The 17,981-nt window shown below is 44.9% G+C and overlaps 1 protein-coding gene and 1 long non-coding RNA gene across 2 annotated transcripts in view; both read right to left on the bottom strand.

The window, feature by feature from the left end:
• Positions 1 to 13,042, bottom strand: part of igsf11 (immunoglobulin superfamily member 11) — a 100,018-nt gene extending 86,976 nt beyond the window's left edge. Inside the window, exon 1 of the mRNA XM_086143488.1 lies at positions 12,797 to 13,042. Within this exon, the coding sequence (XP_085999614.1) occupies positions 12,797 to 12,857 (61 nt within the window). The 5' untranslated portion in view covers positions 12,858 to 13,042. The remainder of the gene's footprint in view (positions 1 to 12,796) is intronic.
• A 3,037-nt stretch (positions 13,043 to 16,079) lies between these two features.
• On the bottom strand, positions 16,080 to 17,722 carry LOC147235398 (uncharacterized). Its single transcript, XR_015109212.1, has 4 exons — positions 17,636 to 17,722; positions 17,370 to 17,455; positions 17,025 to 17,183; positions 16,080 to 16,381 (listed from the first exon to the last, which is right to left on the bottom strand). It is a non-coding gene; the product is annotated as an uncharacterized LOC147235398 (long non-coding RNA).
• Between the last annotated feature and the right edge of the window lie 259 nt (positions 17,723 to 17,981).

Here is a 17,981-nt window from a genome sequence, read left to right on the forward strand (position 1 = left end):
GGATTGATCACAGGGCCACATCTTTCCTACCTGAGGCTATCAGACTTTTTAATTCCTCTCCCTTCAGACGCAGGGAATCTCAAAATCTTAAACCATAAATAAAAAATAAATAAATAAAAAGATTTCACCCACTTATTGTACATCGCAATACTTTATCTGTATATATATTCATAACTGTGCAATATTTCATTTCATATATATATATAGATATTTTTTCATACTTTTCACCTGGTACTTAAGACCTTAAGACACTTTATAGCCTTGACTTGTTATTTAGACCCTTTATAGTTTTAGTTGTATTTCTTATTCTCCCCCCTTTTTTATACTGTTTATACAATTTCCTACTATTATTTATTATTGTTATGTTTTACTTGAAACTCTGGCAGAACAATTTCCTTCGTAAATAAAGTTGTTTTATTATTACATAAGGAGACATAGAATCATTCACCCTGTCATTCACGCAGCATATTGAGACTTACAACTGTTCATTCACTCATTCACACGTAAAACCATTCATTCTCTCATTCACGAATCTGGGCAATTTAGAGTCTCCCATTGACCTGGAGGAGAAGAATCCGGGGAACCCAGAGGAACCCACGCAAACACCGGGGAGAAGATGGGAGATTCGCAGATTCCTCACGGAGGATACAGCACAGATACTCATCCAGGCTCTAGTCATCTCTCGTCTGGACGACTGCAACTCCCTCCTCGCCGGCGCCCCATCGGGCCTCTGGAGCCTATTCAGAAAGCGTCAGCCCGCCTGGTGTTCAACCTTCCCAAATTCTCCCACACAACTCCTCTTCTTATGTCCCTTCACTGGCTCCCGGTAGCCGCCCGCATCAAGTTCAAGACCCTGGTGCTCGTCTACCGGGCGGTGAATGGGACAGCCCCGTCTTATCTCCGGGATATGGTCGAGCCACACGTCCCTACCCGTCCCCTCCGATCTGCCGCCTCTCGGCGACAGTCCACCCCATCATTCGTAGCCCCCGGCTGCCGATCGAATCGGTCTTGGCTCTTTGGTGGTGGAACGAATTCCCGAAAACTGTCAGAACAGCGGGGCCATCTTTTGCCGTGAGCTGAAAACATACCTCTTCACCAAGCACTACCCTACTGATCGCACTCAGCCCCCAACCCCCAACCCCGGAAAAAAATGTATGTATGTATGTATGTACCGTAATTTCCGGACGATAAGCCACGACTTTTTTTCACTTAAGCAACGATGCGGCTAATATATGCATTTTTTTGGGGGGGGGGGCTTAAGATTTTCACGCTGCTAAAACATTTTTCCTCGTCACATCAGACCGATGAAATAACCGGGAAAATCTGAGAATTTCCAAAGAAGACGACTTTGACGGTTATAGTGCGTAGGAGGAAGCCCAAGATCGCGTTCAACTAGCTGGTGCGGCTTATATTGAGGTGCGCTCAATAATCCGGAAATCACGGTATATGGTTCTGAGATGGCTATTTGGTATAGTGGTCACTTCTGACTTCCCAGTACTGGTACTTCGGATCTTCGGTGACTGAATTGCACTTTTTGTGAGTCGATTTGGATAAAAGTGTCTGCCAAATGACTGGAATGTAAAGAAGATGGAGACTCCGCACGGAAAGGCCCTCTGTCGGAATTGAGCCCGGGACCTTCTTCACGCTGACCGCTGCGCCACCGAGCCGCCTCACACTCACCCTTTAGCTGTAAATTCACCGAAGAATGACCTCATCCTCGCTCGAATGTGAAATCAATCGGGTTTTTACGTGGGCTCCGCCACTCGGGTCGGGCAACTTCAATTAATGTCCGTTTTACTGATTTTGATATTTTGCACAGGAACAAACACGGCACCCTTGGGATATGACTTCAATGCCACGCAAGTCTTTTTCCAGAAAGCAGCTTTGCAGCTTGAGTATCGGCCACTGGCACAGAGCCGCGGGAGTGGCTCCTCTCGGACGGATAAAAGAACACAAATTGACAGAAGAGGTCCTTAAAGACGGCGATGAGGATCCGGCTTAGTTTCAAAAACTCAACTAAAACGCTTGTGATTTTACATAAATGTAGGTGAGAATATTCCATCATTACAGTTGCCTATGGAGATTTCATTTCACACAGCATTATACGAAAGTGTATAAATGATGAGACAGCAGCTGCACTCTTAATGTAATTGTAGCAAAGGGATTTGTACGATCGTGCAACAATCCGGCCGTGATTTGGGCGATCGGGACGTCGCGCCTCGGCAGAAACGGTCCCGTCTTTACATCTCTGTTATTGCACATGGATTACATTATATCACAAAAACCCTGATGCAACTCTTCACATCGGAAAAATGGCAATCATAATAAAAACAAAAGAAGAACACTTGCATCGAGAGCAGATGGGAAAAAAAAAAAAATCAAACCCAACGTAAATCAAAACAACTCCAGTAAGTCACGTCGGAGACTTGTGACCCTCGGGAAGAACCGTCGGCTCACTAATTCAACACCGTAGGTTGCCTTCGCTAAAGAGGACGGGTTAAGTGCAGCCACGAATACTTTACAAATTCCTTGAGATTATAAAAATAAAGGCTCCACTATAAAACTCAGACATTTATGTGGTCCAAAAAAAAAAAAAAGAAAAAGGTCTCCGATCTGCATCATGCACTCAAAGCAGGTCACAGGATCTGCGTGGTCTCCCAGTGTGACACCAGCGAGTTCAGCCGCCGGGTTCATCAAGCGCTGCGAGGTAATTTAGACATTGTGCGGATCAATAAACAATCCATTTCAAATTAGTGATGCAAGGCTACAGTACACCGGGGAGCGCAGTTTAAAATACCTAGGTTTATTCCCTGTCAGGAACTCAATTCGGGAAGGACTGACCTCGACTGTCTTTACGGGACGCAACTCACGCACAATATTTCATGTTTCTCACTGTAACAACACTGTAACTATTCGTATAATACTTGTGTTTCATAGGATCCCTGACTTTTTGCAGGATCAAGCTCCAGACAAAATGACGACAACTCTAATTTCTGATTTTGATCTTTATAATTTCCATACAGAGTCATATCACAGACTGATAACTTCTCTGTGCTACCAGTAAAAAAAAATGGTTTAGTGTCTTGGCAACTTTGTGTCACTTGGCTGTAAAAAAGGGATTTTTACGTCTCTTTTATCCTGGTAATCATAACCGCCGTGACTTGGGTTTTCATCTCAAGCATGTGACTGAAGCTAAATAAAATGCAAGCCGTCCCGCACAATGGCTCCCTGTAGCCTCCTCGGCATATCGCTGAGGATATTGTTAAAATCGTGTTGGTATGAAATTTTTTTAGGCGTTTAGTGTCCGGAGCTGCGTAAGTGTGCGGCGAACACGCGAGAGGAGGGGAAGCGAGTGCGATTCATTCAAAGATGAAAAAAATAGAAAGAAAAAGAAGCAATAGTTTGTTTTGTTTTTTTCATCCATCTTTGAGCTCACTGGAGAGAGTTTATCTGCCTAATGAACCAGAGATGATCTGATGGTCTGGAGCACAGAGGGAGGAGCTGTGATTGGTGGATCCCAGGTCCTCTAATTAAAAGGGAAACATAGATCCTTTGGGATCCTCCGTTGCACCACACACACACACACACACACACACACACACACATACATACACATATACACACACTCGTGGGAATATTGTGTACTTAGAAGCGATTCCCTTTCTCATTGATCTGAGCTCATAAAGCCTCACAGTGACAAACACAGCAACTATTCATCGCGTTACCAGAGAAAACCTTAATGACAATCTGGCAGATGCTGATTGAGAATGGCAGTATATCACACACACGCACACACACACACACACACAGGCGTACATACATAAAGAGGGGAACAATGCGGGAGTTCACCTATTAACATGGATCGCTACAAAAGGATGCAGGCAGCGATCACGACACACAAATCATCCTTTCATTTGAGGTGTGAGCTTTGAAATGGTAACACGAAACCACGCGTTTGATCGTTCCCAGTGTGATATCCAGCGAGAACAATGACAGGGTCCCTTATTTATGTGCAAAGGAACACCGGAGGTGCACAGGAGCGACAGCGGGGAACGAAAGCCCAGCGTCAAAAGAGGGCACAGACTAACACATGACACGATGAGGACTTGAGAAATTGCATTACGCTCTTTAGCTAATGTCGGCCTCGTGGAGCAAAATAGACGGTAGAATCAGCGAGTAAACATGAACTTCAAAAAGTTTGCTCCCATTATCTGACTTATTTAGACTAAGAGAGACATTTTAAAAGCCCTTCAGCCCAAAGATTCTTACTCGGCCTCTGTGTGTGTGTGTGTGTGTGTGTGTGTGTGTGTGTGTGTGTGTGTGTGTGTGTGTGTGTGTGTGTGTGCCAAATAACCCCTGAATTACTGATGTGATGTGGGAGTCCTGTCAGCAAAGGTCCTGTCAAATCTCAGGAGCCAGCAAAGCAAAACTGCTCATTTCGAGGAGAGGATCTTCAGGGTGCCACGACATAAGGAAGACATCCGCTTTAAATATGTACGAGCCGGGGGGGGCATCTCACACACACGCAAAATCAAGTGAAGAGACGGCCTCATTTACATTCTGCAACCTGTCACAGTATGTTACCCACCGCGGATAATCAGAATCAACTTTTTTTTTTTTTTCCCGGCACTCGGACAGCGTAGAATCATTGTACGAGTACTGCTTGCCTTAAATTCCCACCGTTCCCTCAGAACCTGAACATAACCCTTCAACCCTTTTTTTCTTTTTCCAGAACTTTAGCGAAGAAATATCTTCATTGTTTATTAAAGCGGAGGCGGGGGATCCATGACCGACAGCAGTGAAGGTCACAAAGTCGCCGTGTTATCATGGTGACCAAACGGAGTCTGAAGCTGCTTCGGCACAGTAGGAACTTTTTGCAGTTCCTAGAAACTTTTTCAGGAACTCGGCTGTTTTTTAGCGCATTTGGACAGCATCGGAGCCACCACCTAGGTTCCTTGAACTATTTTAGTTCTTATTCCAACGCAGGGTCTTGTTACAGTTCCAGTTCCTCTGTTTATATTGTTGATTAGTTCTGGTTGTGTATTTTCACCCTAATTGTTCCTTTATGTTGTCCATTATTAGCCCTGTTGTTGTTGTTGCTGCTGTCTATTCATTCTTGGATGTCTTGCTATCTTCTGTCTTTCTATTTATATTTATATGCATATTTATTCAACTTTTTAATTTTTTGACACGATAACTGTTACACCGCTGTGACAAAGGAATTTCCCTTATGGGGAGAAATAAAGTTTGTCTTATCTATCTTATCTTATTATTGGAACTGGTATAACATAGACCAATGGTTCTTAACCTTGTTGGAGGTACTGAACCCCACCTGTTTTACATGCGCATTCACCGAACCCTTCTTTATTGGATCGAGGATCGTTTCGTTGATGGGTACAAAGAACAGGCAGAGTAGCCTTTTCATCGAATCTGGCTCCCTTCACCTTGAATTCAGCAAGCGCTATGTTCTTGTAGTTCCCATCTCCATGCAGCTAAAGGAAGCCTTCCCTTAGTTTTGCCGGTGCTGGACTAGAATTGCTCATCTTGTCTTTGCAAATCATGCAGTTAGGACATCGATTCCAATCACAGTCCGTCATACATGTGAATCCGTATTGTACGTATTCTTCCGACCGCTTTCTTTTTTTACCCGACATAATTAGTATGAAGGGATTAAAATATTAAGTACGAAATCACATGACGTACCATCACGACAGTCACAAGTAACTACAACTGAGCGCGCCAAAATCCCTGCAGCACGGATAGGCCAAGCAATGTAGCGTGATCACCTGCAGCCAGTGATGTCATCAGCAATGTGTGTCTTGACCTCCGCCGAACCCCTGAGACTGACCCACCGAACCCCTGGGGTTCGATCGAACCCAGGTTAAGAACCACTGACATAGACACTTGGTGATTGGCCATTTCCAGGCACTTCTTGTGGACTGTGAAGCAACTTGTCAGCTGTTTTATCTCAACAAAACGGACAAAATGGAGCGACGAGGACGTCCAAGCTCTTCTGGTTTGCTGCGGCACAGAAAGGTTTCCAGGGTTCGCAGAGGAAAATCAATATTTTAGCCAAAATAAGTACAGAGGAAGGTAGCGGCGAGATTCTTCATTACATTTTACATTACATTGCATTTGGCAGACGCTTTTATCCAAAGCGACTTACAATAGAGGACATAGGGACTGCAAATACACTTGCAAATACATGATGCACAGGAAATATACAGAACAGTAAGATTGGGTTAGTGAAGGTTTTTTTTTTTTTTTCTTCACACAGCGAAGCAGCGCAGGTAGAAGATAAAAAAAAACTTCGACCCATCTGATTGGCCATGGGCATTATTCTCACCGTGCACGTGAATGCTGTGGCAATAAATTTGCAGACACTGCGTCTGAGCAGCGACCCAACCGCTGTCCACAAAGTAAAGGTACACGAAAGGTTCCCCTGGAGGAGGAATCGAGATCCTTAGAACTCTCCTCTCCCGAAGCCGCTCAAGACATGCTTTCGAAATTCACCCGGTTGATTTGTCGTCGTCGTCCGCCTCGGTTTGACGCGCCAACTCGGCGGCACCGTCTCATTCTCCGCGGGATCCCCTCGCTTATTCACCGCTGACTGAAGGTGCGGCTAACCCCAAAACCTCAAAGCTCCAAACCTCTTGAGCTGACCGCATCAGATGTTTGCCCCAGATGCCTGGCCAACTGCCGAGCAGCCCGTGGACTCGTTGGGCAGGGGAGGTGGGGGAAATATGTGCTTGAGAGACCTCAGGGCAGGGAGGACGCTCTCCCCTCCAAATATCTGCCCATCATTTATTCATTGACACTCCCCCGGACGGCTGCTGCCGCCGTCATCTAAGGACCCACCACCGCCACCTCCACATCCACTCACCCCCTCATCTGAAGTCCTCCTCCTCTGTCGCTCAAACATATGCATGCATGCGCGTGCCCACAAACACACACACACACACACACACGCGCGTGGGGCATGCACTTTGCAAGCGGTCCCAGGGGTCTTTTAATTTTTTGAGAGGCTATTTTTAGCCGGAAAAATAATCGAGGTGGAAAGTTCCATCTGTCTGACACTCGTGTTCCAGCTGCTCCTTTTTAGCAGCAGGCAGAGAAAGAGAGGGGGGGGGGGGGGGGGAAGAGAAAAAGAAATTGCTGCTTATCAGATAAAACCCACACAGACAGGATTTATTTATCATATGCAGCGGCATTAGCGGGATACATTAACGACTCAGATTCCACGACTACCTCCCACCCACCCCGACCCAGAAGCTCACTTGCGGTTACTAAAAGTTGGCAGTGCGTGCAAACACTCGCTGAGCTGCGCCTCTCTCAAAGCTTTTCTCTATCCTTTTTTTTTTTTTTCTCCTCTCTTCGCTCTCATTACCCTAACACGCCTGATGAGAAAAAGAAAAAAAATAAATAAACAAACACGCAAAAACAGCAGCACGGAAGCCATGACAGAAGGTGACACGCAGCTTTCGGGTGCTGAGAGAAGTCCATCAGATGAGGATTGGAGGCATCGCGAAGAGAGATTTCTTTTCTATTAATAAAAGTGATGGAGGAGACGGCATTGTGCGCTTCCAGCTCACAGCAAGAAGGTCCCTGGTTTGATTCCAGCGAGGGCCTTTCTGTGTGGCGTCTTCAGGTTCTCTAGTGTTTGCAAGGGGTTCCACCGAGGCCCCCGTGTTCCTCCAACAATTTAAAAACATGCAGGAGGACAATTGGAAACCTTAAATAGGCCGAACGTGACTGTGAGAGCGAACGGTTGAACGTCTGGACGTGTGGATGTCTCTATGTGGCGTGAGGGAGTCAACGGTCGTATGTCTCTATATGAGATGTAAATGAGAGGGTGAATGGTTGTCTGTTTCTACATGAAAAAAAAAAATTGATCCTAAATGTGTGAATAAAAGAGTGAATGAGAGGATGAATGAAATAAATAGCCGTGTGTCTCCGCATGAAGTGAATGAGTGACTGTATGTCTCCAACTGAGGTGTGAATCAGAGGGTGAATTAATGTATGTCTCAACATATATATGTTTCTATATTTCGGGTGAATGAGAGTACAAATGATTTTATGTCATATGATGTGCGAATGAGTGAGTGGATGATTGTGTATCTCTATTTTAGGTGTAAGTGAGAGAGTGAATGGTTGTATCTGTCTACATAAAAAACATATTATTGTTTATCTCCATTTGATGGGTGCATGAGGAGGATAAGTGATTGTATGTCTCTTTATGACAAACAAAAAGCTGTATGTCTCTATTTGTGGTGTGAGAGAGTATATTACGTATGTTTAAATGGTTGTATGTCACCGTATAATGTATGAATGAGTCAAGAGTCGTATGTCTCTCGATGACATGGGAATAAGAGGGTGAATAATTGTACAAGTGGCCCTGTAACGGATCCAGCGTGAACCCCACCTCTCACCCCACCTTTCACTGTCTCAACCTTCAACCCCGAGCAACCGATAAGCAGTTAATTATGAATGAATGAATAAAAAAAAGTATGTCTCAATATAACTTGTGAGCGAGGGAGTGAATAGTTGTTTGTCTGTATACGTGGATGAATCCAGGGTGAGCCCCGCGTCTCGGCCAGCGGTAGCTGGGATAGGCTCCAGCAAAACACGTGTTAACGGACGGCAAATTGATTTATCACAATAAGGGTTTCACTTCTCTGGGACAGAAATAACTGCCTGGCTCAGCCCCAGTTTAGTCGCCTACTTTCAGCAGAAGCCATGAGACGCCACCGGGATCTGGAAGATGTGAAATGATCCCCGAGATAATTGGGCTAGCAGGAGCTCCCGAACACTTTTTTCGGAATTCACTGAAATCAAGACTGACTCGGAAAGAGAGCTGTTTACCAAATCGCAAATATCTCGATGTTTTGTTTTTTTTGTTTTTTTTTTCGCATAGCCATGGATGCTAGCAGTTCCGTTCCTAAAGGGCCGGCCCAGAAACAGATTCGGGAAGGTGCGGCGAAACAAAAGGCCTCATCAACCTGAAGAAATAAGCGGGTCAGCCAGAGAGCGGGATTCCTCCGCCGCCGCCTGATGGATTGACGGAGAAAAAAAAAAAAAAAAAATGTAAATAAAAAAATAAATAAACACAGGAAACTTCACATGCAGTTTTAGCTGAGCCTCAAAGGTTAACGGGCTCGGAGAGAAAAGTGAAAAGTTGCAAATAAAATTCCGCTTTGATGCCAACGTGAATGACCTGAATGCCAATGAGCCAACAGGTTTTTTTTTTTTTTTTTTTTTCATTATTATTATTCTCACGCTCTGCTCATCCTCGCCGGACACTTCTCAAGCAAACAGACGGCGGCGGGATGAAAGCGAGCGTCCCCATGTATGCAAATGAGATGAGATTACTCGGACCGGCAAAAACGGGTACTCGAGAACTCAGGAACCACCAACTTGTGTTTTTTTTTTTTTTCTTTTTTATTTCATTTGCTGAATCGATTGGACGCCCAAAAGCGTCCTCGCCGCGCCCTCGGGGGTTTGTTCCGAGTGAATCGTTAAAATCGGGGCACGGACAGAGCTGCTCTGTGCTGCCGCCGCCGCCGGCGCTCATTGTGACAACAGCTGAACCAATCAGGTTATCAGCAAGAAGCCCGAGAGTCAGTGCACTCTGAATCCCAAGGATTCGGGTCGGGACCCAAGATGTCCGGGGATCTTCGCCGCTGATCGGGCGGCGCGTTGCCGCAGCGGTTTACACTTCTGCCACCTGGCCAGAAAGTCCCCCGGGCTTGGTTCCAACATGGTAGCTTTCTGTGTGAAATTTACAGGTTCTCCGCTTTCCTCCCACAGTCCAAAAACACTATAAAATGCCAAGATGTGAAAATGACTGAGTGATGTTTCCGTATTTCATGCGAATGAGCGAGTGAACGGTCATCTTTCTCTATATGACAGGTGACTTTCCCTATATGACCAAGAAAAATCACGTCTCCGTATGATGTGTGAATGAGTGAGTGAACTGACTTTGTCTCAATATGACATATAAATGAGAGGGTGAATAATTGTATGTCTCCTTATTGTGATCCATCCAGCATTGCTTCTGCCCCCCTCCACCCTGAGGGCAGGATAAGCAGTGTAGAAAAGAAATGGCTAAATAAATGGAAAGTGAGAGTTCAGTATTTAGCAAGGTTTTGAGTTGATTTGTCATCCAAGTAACTTTTTACTTCCTGGTACCATAAACTTTACCTTTAGTTGTGTGAATGAGAGTGAATAGTTGTACGGGATGATTGAGAGAGTGAATGTTCGCATGTAATGATATGATGGGTAAATAAGAGCGTGAATGTGCATCTCTATATGTGGCCAGAGTGCAGGATAAGTGACATAGATAATGGGTGAATGAATGCATGAATGAATGAATGAACAGGAAGCGGAATTTCGCACGGTTTTCAACTGATTTTTCGGTCAAAGTCCAAAAATACTTTTGACTCCACAACTTTTTACTTCCTGGTCCAGAGAACTTTACCAAACGCTTTACTGTCAGTTCATGCTGATTTTTATCACGAAGAAACAAATTTAACAAATTACCATACTCAAGCCTCGGGACGCGACATCTAAAAAGAAGAATAAAAAAAGAAAACGGCCCAACACTTCGGATCCGTTCCGGCGACGACATTCAATGTGCAGCAAGTGGAGGTCGACTCGGAGCTAAAACAAGCGGGCGACGATCAATACCGACTTTGCAGCATCAGAATGTATTTATAGTGGCTCAGATTGACCCCACCTGTGAGACGCAAGATGAGGGAGAGGAGAAAGAAACGGACATCTCGAGGATGAAGCTCCCGCTACCGCCTCGGAAACACACACACGCCCTTTTGCTTCACAACGTCGGCCGAGGTCCTTTTCCCAAGCAATTCAGCCGGGCGGATACAAAGAATGTTTTCATTTTGAGCCATTTCACCAGACAAAGGACCCGGCTAATAAAATGAAATAAGCTTGAGTGTGTGTGTGTGTGTGTGTGAGTGTATGTGTGGGGGGGGGTACTCAACCTGAGTAAAGCTGACAATCCTCTCACAGCAGAGGTACACAACTAAATAAACACGCGGCCGAGTGAAACGCCGGGGCAATCAGTGCTAAATTCAATCCGGGGCCGAGTTCCCCCGTCCAAATTGACAAGACAGGCTGGGTCGAGTAGCCGCAGGAGAAAAAAAAATAAAAATTCTCGTAACGAGGCCCTGCAGCAGGCGGGTTATTCTCCGGAGAAGCGTTTATACACAAATTTTCAAATCCCACTCTTGGGTGTCGCGTGTCTTCCCCCTCCAATCTCGGGATCCTCTGCCCGAGGCGGAGGAGTGTGAGGGGCTCTGCGCAAAGATCTCAGCTGTTCCTAAAGCAGAGGCCTTCTAGAGGGAGACCACACACACACACACACCTTTTCTTGCCTGTCAATACTTTGAGCGTCTTGCGTTCCCGTCACTGCAAACACAACAACGGTCTTCTTTCTTTTTCTCAGCCTTGTGGAGCTCTGGAGGCGCTAAGGATCTCGACTCCTGCTTCCTGAACCTCCCAAAGGGAACGGGTCGATCTGAATCTCTGACCTTTAGCCAGCCAGCATGGAGCATCTTTGTGCAGCCTGGACCTGGGGGGGGTCCCGCCCTGTTATTGACAGCCTGCTTATCATACGTGATGATCGACAGGGGATGCATGTTGACAGCACGGACTTTCTCGCTCTTTCTCAGGCAACTTTTCACGACCTGCTATCCTCTGTGTATATATATATATATGAGTGTGTGTGTACCTACAGACAGAGTTGTATTTTTATAATAAGCCCAATATCTAACAAGCGTGTCGGGCATTGCACCAAAAATAATTTCCAACTTGTCCATCCATCTCTCCACATCAGTGCGTGTGTGTTGGGAAGATTTTTTTTTTCACTCATGCCAACTTGGATTAAAACTCTATTTCCTGGAGCTTCATTTAAAAAAAAAATAAAGTACAGGACATAATAATGGAAGGAATCCTTAGAAGATAAAAGAGGGGGGGGAGAAAATACCCCTCCTGCTCCATCTCTGCTGTCAGATTAGACTCGGAGAACCACGTGACCGAAGGAGCGCGGAGGCGTCAACAAAGTTAGTGCGACACACACACACACACACACACATGCACAGAGAGAGAGAGAGAGTTTAATTCTCATGGGGGGAGTTATTGGAATATATGGTGCTTTTCCTCCTTAATCGGAGCGGATTACCTTTTTTTTCTGTGTCCAAACTGCGGTTGACCTCGTGTGCGTGGAAAAAAAACGCTGCGTTCGTGCGTCTTTACGCACAAACGCGGTGTGCGCGTCGCCGGTTAAAAACAACAACAACAACAACATCAACAAACACAAACATAACAGACGCGTTCAGGGAGCGATGACATAGCGACTGGAGAGGAGTGTGTGTCTGTGTGTGTGTGTGTGTGTGTGTGTAGTCCTACTAAATCTGAGCTTTGTGGAGTGTGTGTTTGGAAATGCCTGGGCTTTGACGGCCTGATCCAAACATGAAGAATTAAGCAGGGGAAGGGAGTGTGTGTGTGTGTGTGTGTGTGTGTGTGTGTGTGTGTGTGTGTGGTCAAATAGCCGTGCCACACGCTCTTGGATAGAAGTTGAGCCCCCGGCGGCACATTTTAATTCCAGATACATCTGTTTTCGTTAGAAACGACGCGGACGCGGTTCTTGTGGGAACGATTTACCCACATGACCCAAAACAAGGTAATCCCAATTCCCCTGAAAATCCTGTGCCGACAAATAATAATAATGATAATAATAATGATAATCGTCAAGTTTCTCACATGTGGTAAAACTCACCCTCCATGCAGAAAATGACCATCCAGGCAATCCATAGGTCCGAGTTGTGGAACTTCACCATGGCTCGTCGGTGCTGGTCTTCTGTCTTCGAGCCCCCGCAGCCTCCTTCTCTGGGAATAGCAGGAAGAGTCCTGCTCTTCGTGTCTCCACGGGGATAAAAAAAATAAAAATAAAAATAAAAAAAAAAAAACTCAACTCTCCCCGGAGTGGAGCTGGCTGGTTTTACGCAGCGCACATTTTTTTTCTTCTTCCCTTCAAAAATGTTTCAAGGGTGTGAACGAAAATAGCCTCAAAGAAGCGCGTCTATCCGTTAATCATCACCGCCGCCCCCCATCCCCTGCTCCTCTTTCACGGCTGTTGATCAGTCCAAGTTTATTCTGTCTCTCCCTCCTTCTTCTTCTTCTTCTTCTTCTTCTTCCTCCTCCTTCTTCCTCCTCCTCCTCCTCCTCCTCTTCCTCCTCCTCCAAAACCGGCGCCGTCAATTACGCACGCCTGGAGAGAATCTCGGCGCGCCACCTGCACCTGTGAAGGGAGGGGAAAAAAAAACCGTCCCCCTCTCTCTCTATCCTTCTATCCCCCTCTTTTTTTACTCCGATTTAGAAACAGATCGCGAACTGGCACTTTCCCCTTCGACTTGCTGAGTCTCTCCGACGCGTCTTGTTGCGCTCCATGGTTTCCTCGCCTGCTCGTCCCTGCAGCAGCTGAGCGGTCTCTTTCTCGGAGTCATGTTGTCTGGTTGATAGCATGAGCAACAACTTCCGGCCCTTGATAGTTTTCAAAATAAAAGCAGAAAGCTTCAACATGTTTTAGATTTGTTTGTTTCAACTAAGATAAGATAAGAACAACTTTATTAATCCCGAAGGAAATTGTTGTGCCAGAGTTACATAAAATATAACAGTAATAAATAATAAAAAGAAAAGGCAGAATTAGAAATAAAATAAACTATAAACTATAAAGTGTCTCAGTGAAACTGTAAAGTGTCTTAGTAAACAAGTGATAAAACTATAAGTGTCTTAGTGAGGTAAGGAGTGCACAATAGTATGATAAAAGGAAAAATTGTAGTGTACTGTTATGGAATGAAATGAAATATTGCACAGAATTAGGTTTTCAGTCGAATTCTCAAAAGATCATTTCATGAAACAACCAGTACGAGGCCATATGGGGTTGGTGTACGGAGAGAGAAGTGGTGGATAACGGTTAAATGAAACAAAAAAGACATTTATATTCAGAACAGAGAGGCCTTTATGGGAAGGAGAGGGTTGTAATTGAAAAAAAAAAAAAACTGCGAGTTACAATGAGACGACTCGGTTCTGGACACGCTTGTCTTCGAAACTCGCAGTTCACATGAGGGCGTGAGCAAAATCTTAGTGTAGACCAGGGGTCGGTAACCTTTAACACCCAACGAGCCATTTGGGCCCGTTTTCCATGGAAAAGAAAACACTGGGAGCTGCAGTTACTTTTTGACGTTTAAAATAAAGGTACCGCTGTATATATTGCTTTTTCATATTTTGCCTACCAAATTGACGGCGTCTTGGCGGGGATTCCGGCTTCCACGAGTGTGATGTATATTGTGAACATCGAAAAATATAAATACAATTTTATTTTTAATATTTCAAGATCACGACAATCTTCCAATTTAGAACCAAAATTAAAAAAAGGAACTAACACAAATAAAACACACTTTATTAAACACTTATAATTTATTTTCCCAAGCCACTCGGAGCCGCAGTGTAAGGATCAAAGAGCCGCGGGTTGCCGACCCCAGATGTAGACCATAATCACAGAGTATGGAACCAGTGATGGACATTTTTGCAAAGGATAATAAAGCAAATTTACCTTTTTTTTAAGGCAGCTCGATCTGAGAGAACTTTAAAAGCAATAAGTATTGCAGGGGGGATAAAAATAACATCAGCGATGATGCAACTCACTGGACAATAACTGGGATAATTAAATTGAAAATAACTGGGACAAATAAACCGGCAATAAATAGCACTTCTTTTGAGCTTGCTGCATGATTTGCAAACCTTTTTTATAGTTACTTTTGTCCCATTTAATGTGTTTAAATCTAAGGAAAAGTAAAGGAGGAAACAGGGTACAGTTAGAAAGAGGTCGGCTTGTCTGAGCGTGCTTTTATTTTGTATTAAAAATCCACCCTACTTCCGGTTTTAGATCGGCTTGACGCGCGAGTGATCTGGACGAGCTCGGCTGTTGCCATGGCGACCGCTGACGCCAGCCGAGCGGAGAGACGTTCGCGCCCTCCTGCGGTGCGTCCAGAGAACGGCGGCAACGAGAATAGAACAGGAGCATCTGATATAGATTCCTGCTAAAAAAAATAAAAACAAAAATAAAAATAAATAAATGCATCACCGGATTCAGCTCTTTTATTTTTTCCGGTAAAGCGTGTATTATGGTTATGAGAATACCTGTAAAGGGAAATACATTTCTTTAACTCTTATTTTTCTTATTTAGTGAGAGTTCTTATTCCTTGCAGACTTCCAGTTGATGGTTTCTAATATTTGAGTAAGTTTTGGCCAATTGTCAACCCATATTGGTCACAGATGAACGTAAAGAAAAGAGTTGAAAAGTTATTATGAGAACAGGTCGGAAGAAGTAATAACACTATTTCTGTGCAAGGGGAGTTTTGTAGGTTCCCCTCCATTCAGTAACAAATTACTTTCTTTCTCTACATTTTTTTTCCTCACTAAAAAGATGGATATTCACAAGGAAAAGTAAGAGAAAGTGATGCACGACCTGACAATGCACAGCAATAAGGATAAAACAGACTGAAGGATAGAGAACATCAATATTTACCATATTTATCGTAAAGTAAGGCTTTTAGTTTGATCCACTGAATCCCCAGCCTCTATGTTCTCGTTCAGGATGAATAAGATAAATGGGTGGCGAGTGTCTTCTGCAGCACCAGTAGATGTGTCTCCATTCAGAATTGATTTCTTTCTGAAACCGCTTCATTTTTCTTTCCTTGCGCCTCACTCCCCCGTGAAAGATTTAAGAGACCTGTAGCAGATCCCCCAGACCTAAATGTTGCATCGCTCATCTTCTTCCTCCTCCCGTCAGTCCCGGCTGGAGTTCCGTGTAACTCGGATATTGGCATCGTAACGGATTAGATTATCTATTTTTCCAAAAATGCATCATTGTAGTTGCAGGTGCATCAACAGAAGAGACACTGAGTCAGGCAGCCATTTTTGTTTTCAACTTAACTGGTCCTACTATTACTTTTAAATATATATTCCCCCTGAAATATGAATAATGGTAGCCAGAAATAGCATTCTTAGTTCATTTATTCTTGAGTACAAGTCCAGATAGTTATTCATGTGCCGTTCAAACTTTAAAAGTGAGAAATAGCGCTATCTTGTGGTCAAAACAACCCGCTTTTCTGGACCGACGTGCACGATGGAAGAAGACCAGTCCTGCAGCCAAGCTGTTCTCGCATAACAGCACCTCTGGAAAACCACCGATGATTTCGATCCCAGGGACAGGTTAGCATTTCTCCAACACACACACACACACACCGTATCAGTCGACAAGATTATAAGAGACTGACTGTTCCCTGTGGAGGCATCAGTCCTGAAATGACAAAAAGGACAATGCTGTTACCGCGGAAAGAAAACCATGATTTATTCAAGTGCCGCCGCTCCGATCTCGAATGCATGAATGATCCTGGCGGCAGCCGGCGCCGTAACAAGCACCAAAATGACACTCGTATTTGGAGCAGCTGCGTTGACGCCTAGTCAGGCCGTGACAGGTCTCCAGGAAGTGCATTACTTTGCGATGAGGCGATTAGACGCCGCAACTTTCCAACCTGACCTGTTTACACCCGCTTTCTTTCTCTCCTCCTTATTCTACATCTGTTTGTTAGCGAAAGGTCATTTTTTTTCCCGCGTGACCTGCCGCCACGCCGGAGAGGTTACAACCTTCCGCAGACGCCTCGAAAGCGAAAAGTCATACAACTTGGAATCCAAATACTGTGAAGGGCGTTGATGCCGGGCATCCTGGCTTCCAGTCAGACCTGTTTCAGACGTCCTCCGTTGACTAATGGAGCTGAAGAGCCGACGACAAGCAAGACGAGTACTTGCCGAGCCGCATTTACCACATTTACCGCATTTTATGAACCGCCCTTTAACACCCCGAGCAAGACCCGGCCCCGCCGAGTGGCAGGTCCGGCGCCGCGAGGCCTTTCGGACATCTCACGGGGTTGAGTAAGACCCACCTCATCGCTGCTGGAGGATGAAGAGGAAGAAGACGACGACGATGACGAGGTGTCCGATTCGTTGCCGTCTTTATCCCCCTCCTTCTTGTCGCCGTCGTCTCCGGACTTGTGCTCGGACTTGTCCTTGCCGTCGGATTTATCCTTGTCCGAGCTGCCGCTCTGTGAGGCGGGAAAAAAAAAAAAACATTGACATTGAGGAACTGACTTTCACCCAAGGCGGTCATTGAAATAGCCCAGGTGGAGCAGATCAGAATTAGCTCACATGGTTTAAATCCACAATGATGATATTTAATACTACGAAAGGGTCTTCTAATTCTTTATTTTTACAACCGAACCCCTTCCTACCTTGTCGTTGCCGCCTTTGCTCCACGGCCATTTGAACTCGTCCTTCTGAGCCTCCGATTTCTTCACCTCCTTCTCATCACCAAGAGCTGTGAGGAAAGAAAAACAAGACACCGGTTTGTTTGTTTTTTGGGGTTTTATTTAATAGGGGTGTGGTTAAACTGCATACACTAGACTACGCGTTGTTTTGTTTAAACCCTACTAAGAGAGCGGCTTGCAATAACAAACAGAAAAATAATACAAATAAAGAAAAAACATCCTTCGCTTACCGCTTGAAAGATCCATCGAGACCGGTCTTCTTTCCACCTGAGATGTTTCCGGAGGACTGACACTCCGGTGGCTCCTCTTTCCGGAGGAAAAATAACACACTGGCCACGCCTTAAAACACGTGACCGGGTCCTGAGCACACCTGTGCAACTGAGGTGCGTTCAGGTGCAATGGGAATTTCCAAAGTCGAGGACTTATTTTTGAATTGTTCGGTTTGGTTTCTGCATCGGCAGCGATGGAGGAAGTTTTTGTAATTCAAAGAGAAGTCGTCTGATATTACCTTAATTTTCAATACATTTTTGGGGGGTATTAGGGAGCGACGGCAACAACAAATAAATGGGACGTGTA

The sequence above is a fragment of the Fistularia commersonii genome, chromosome 3 (assembly GCF_037954325.1).
Source record: "Fistularia commersonii isolate RoL2024-O1a breed Wild chromosome 3, RoL_Fcom_v1.0, whole genome shotgun sequence".
NCBI classification, from domain to species: Eukaryota; Metazoa; Chordata; class Actinopteri; order Syngnathiformes; family Fistulariidae; genus Fistularia; species Fistularia commersonii.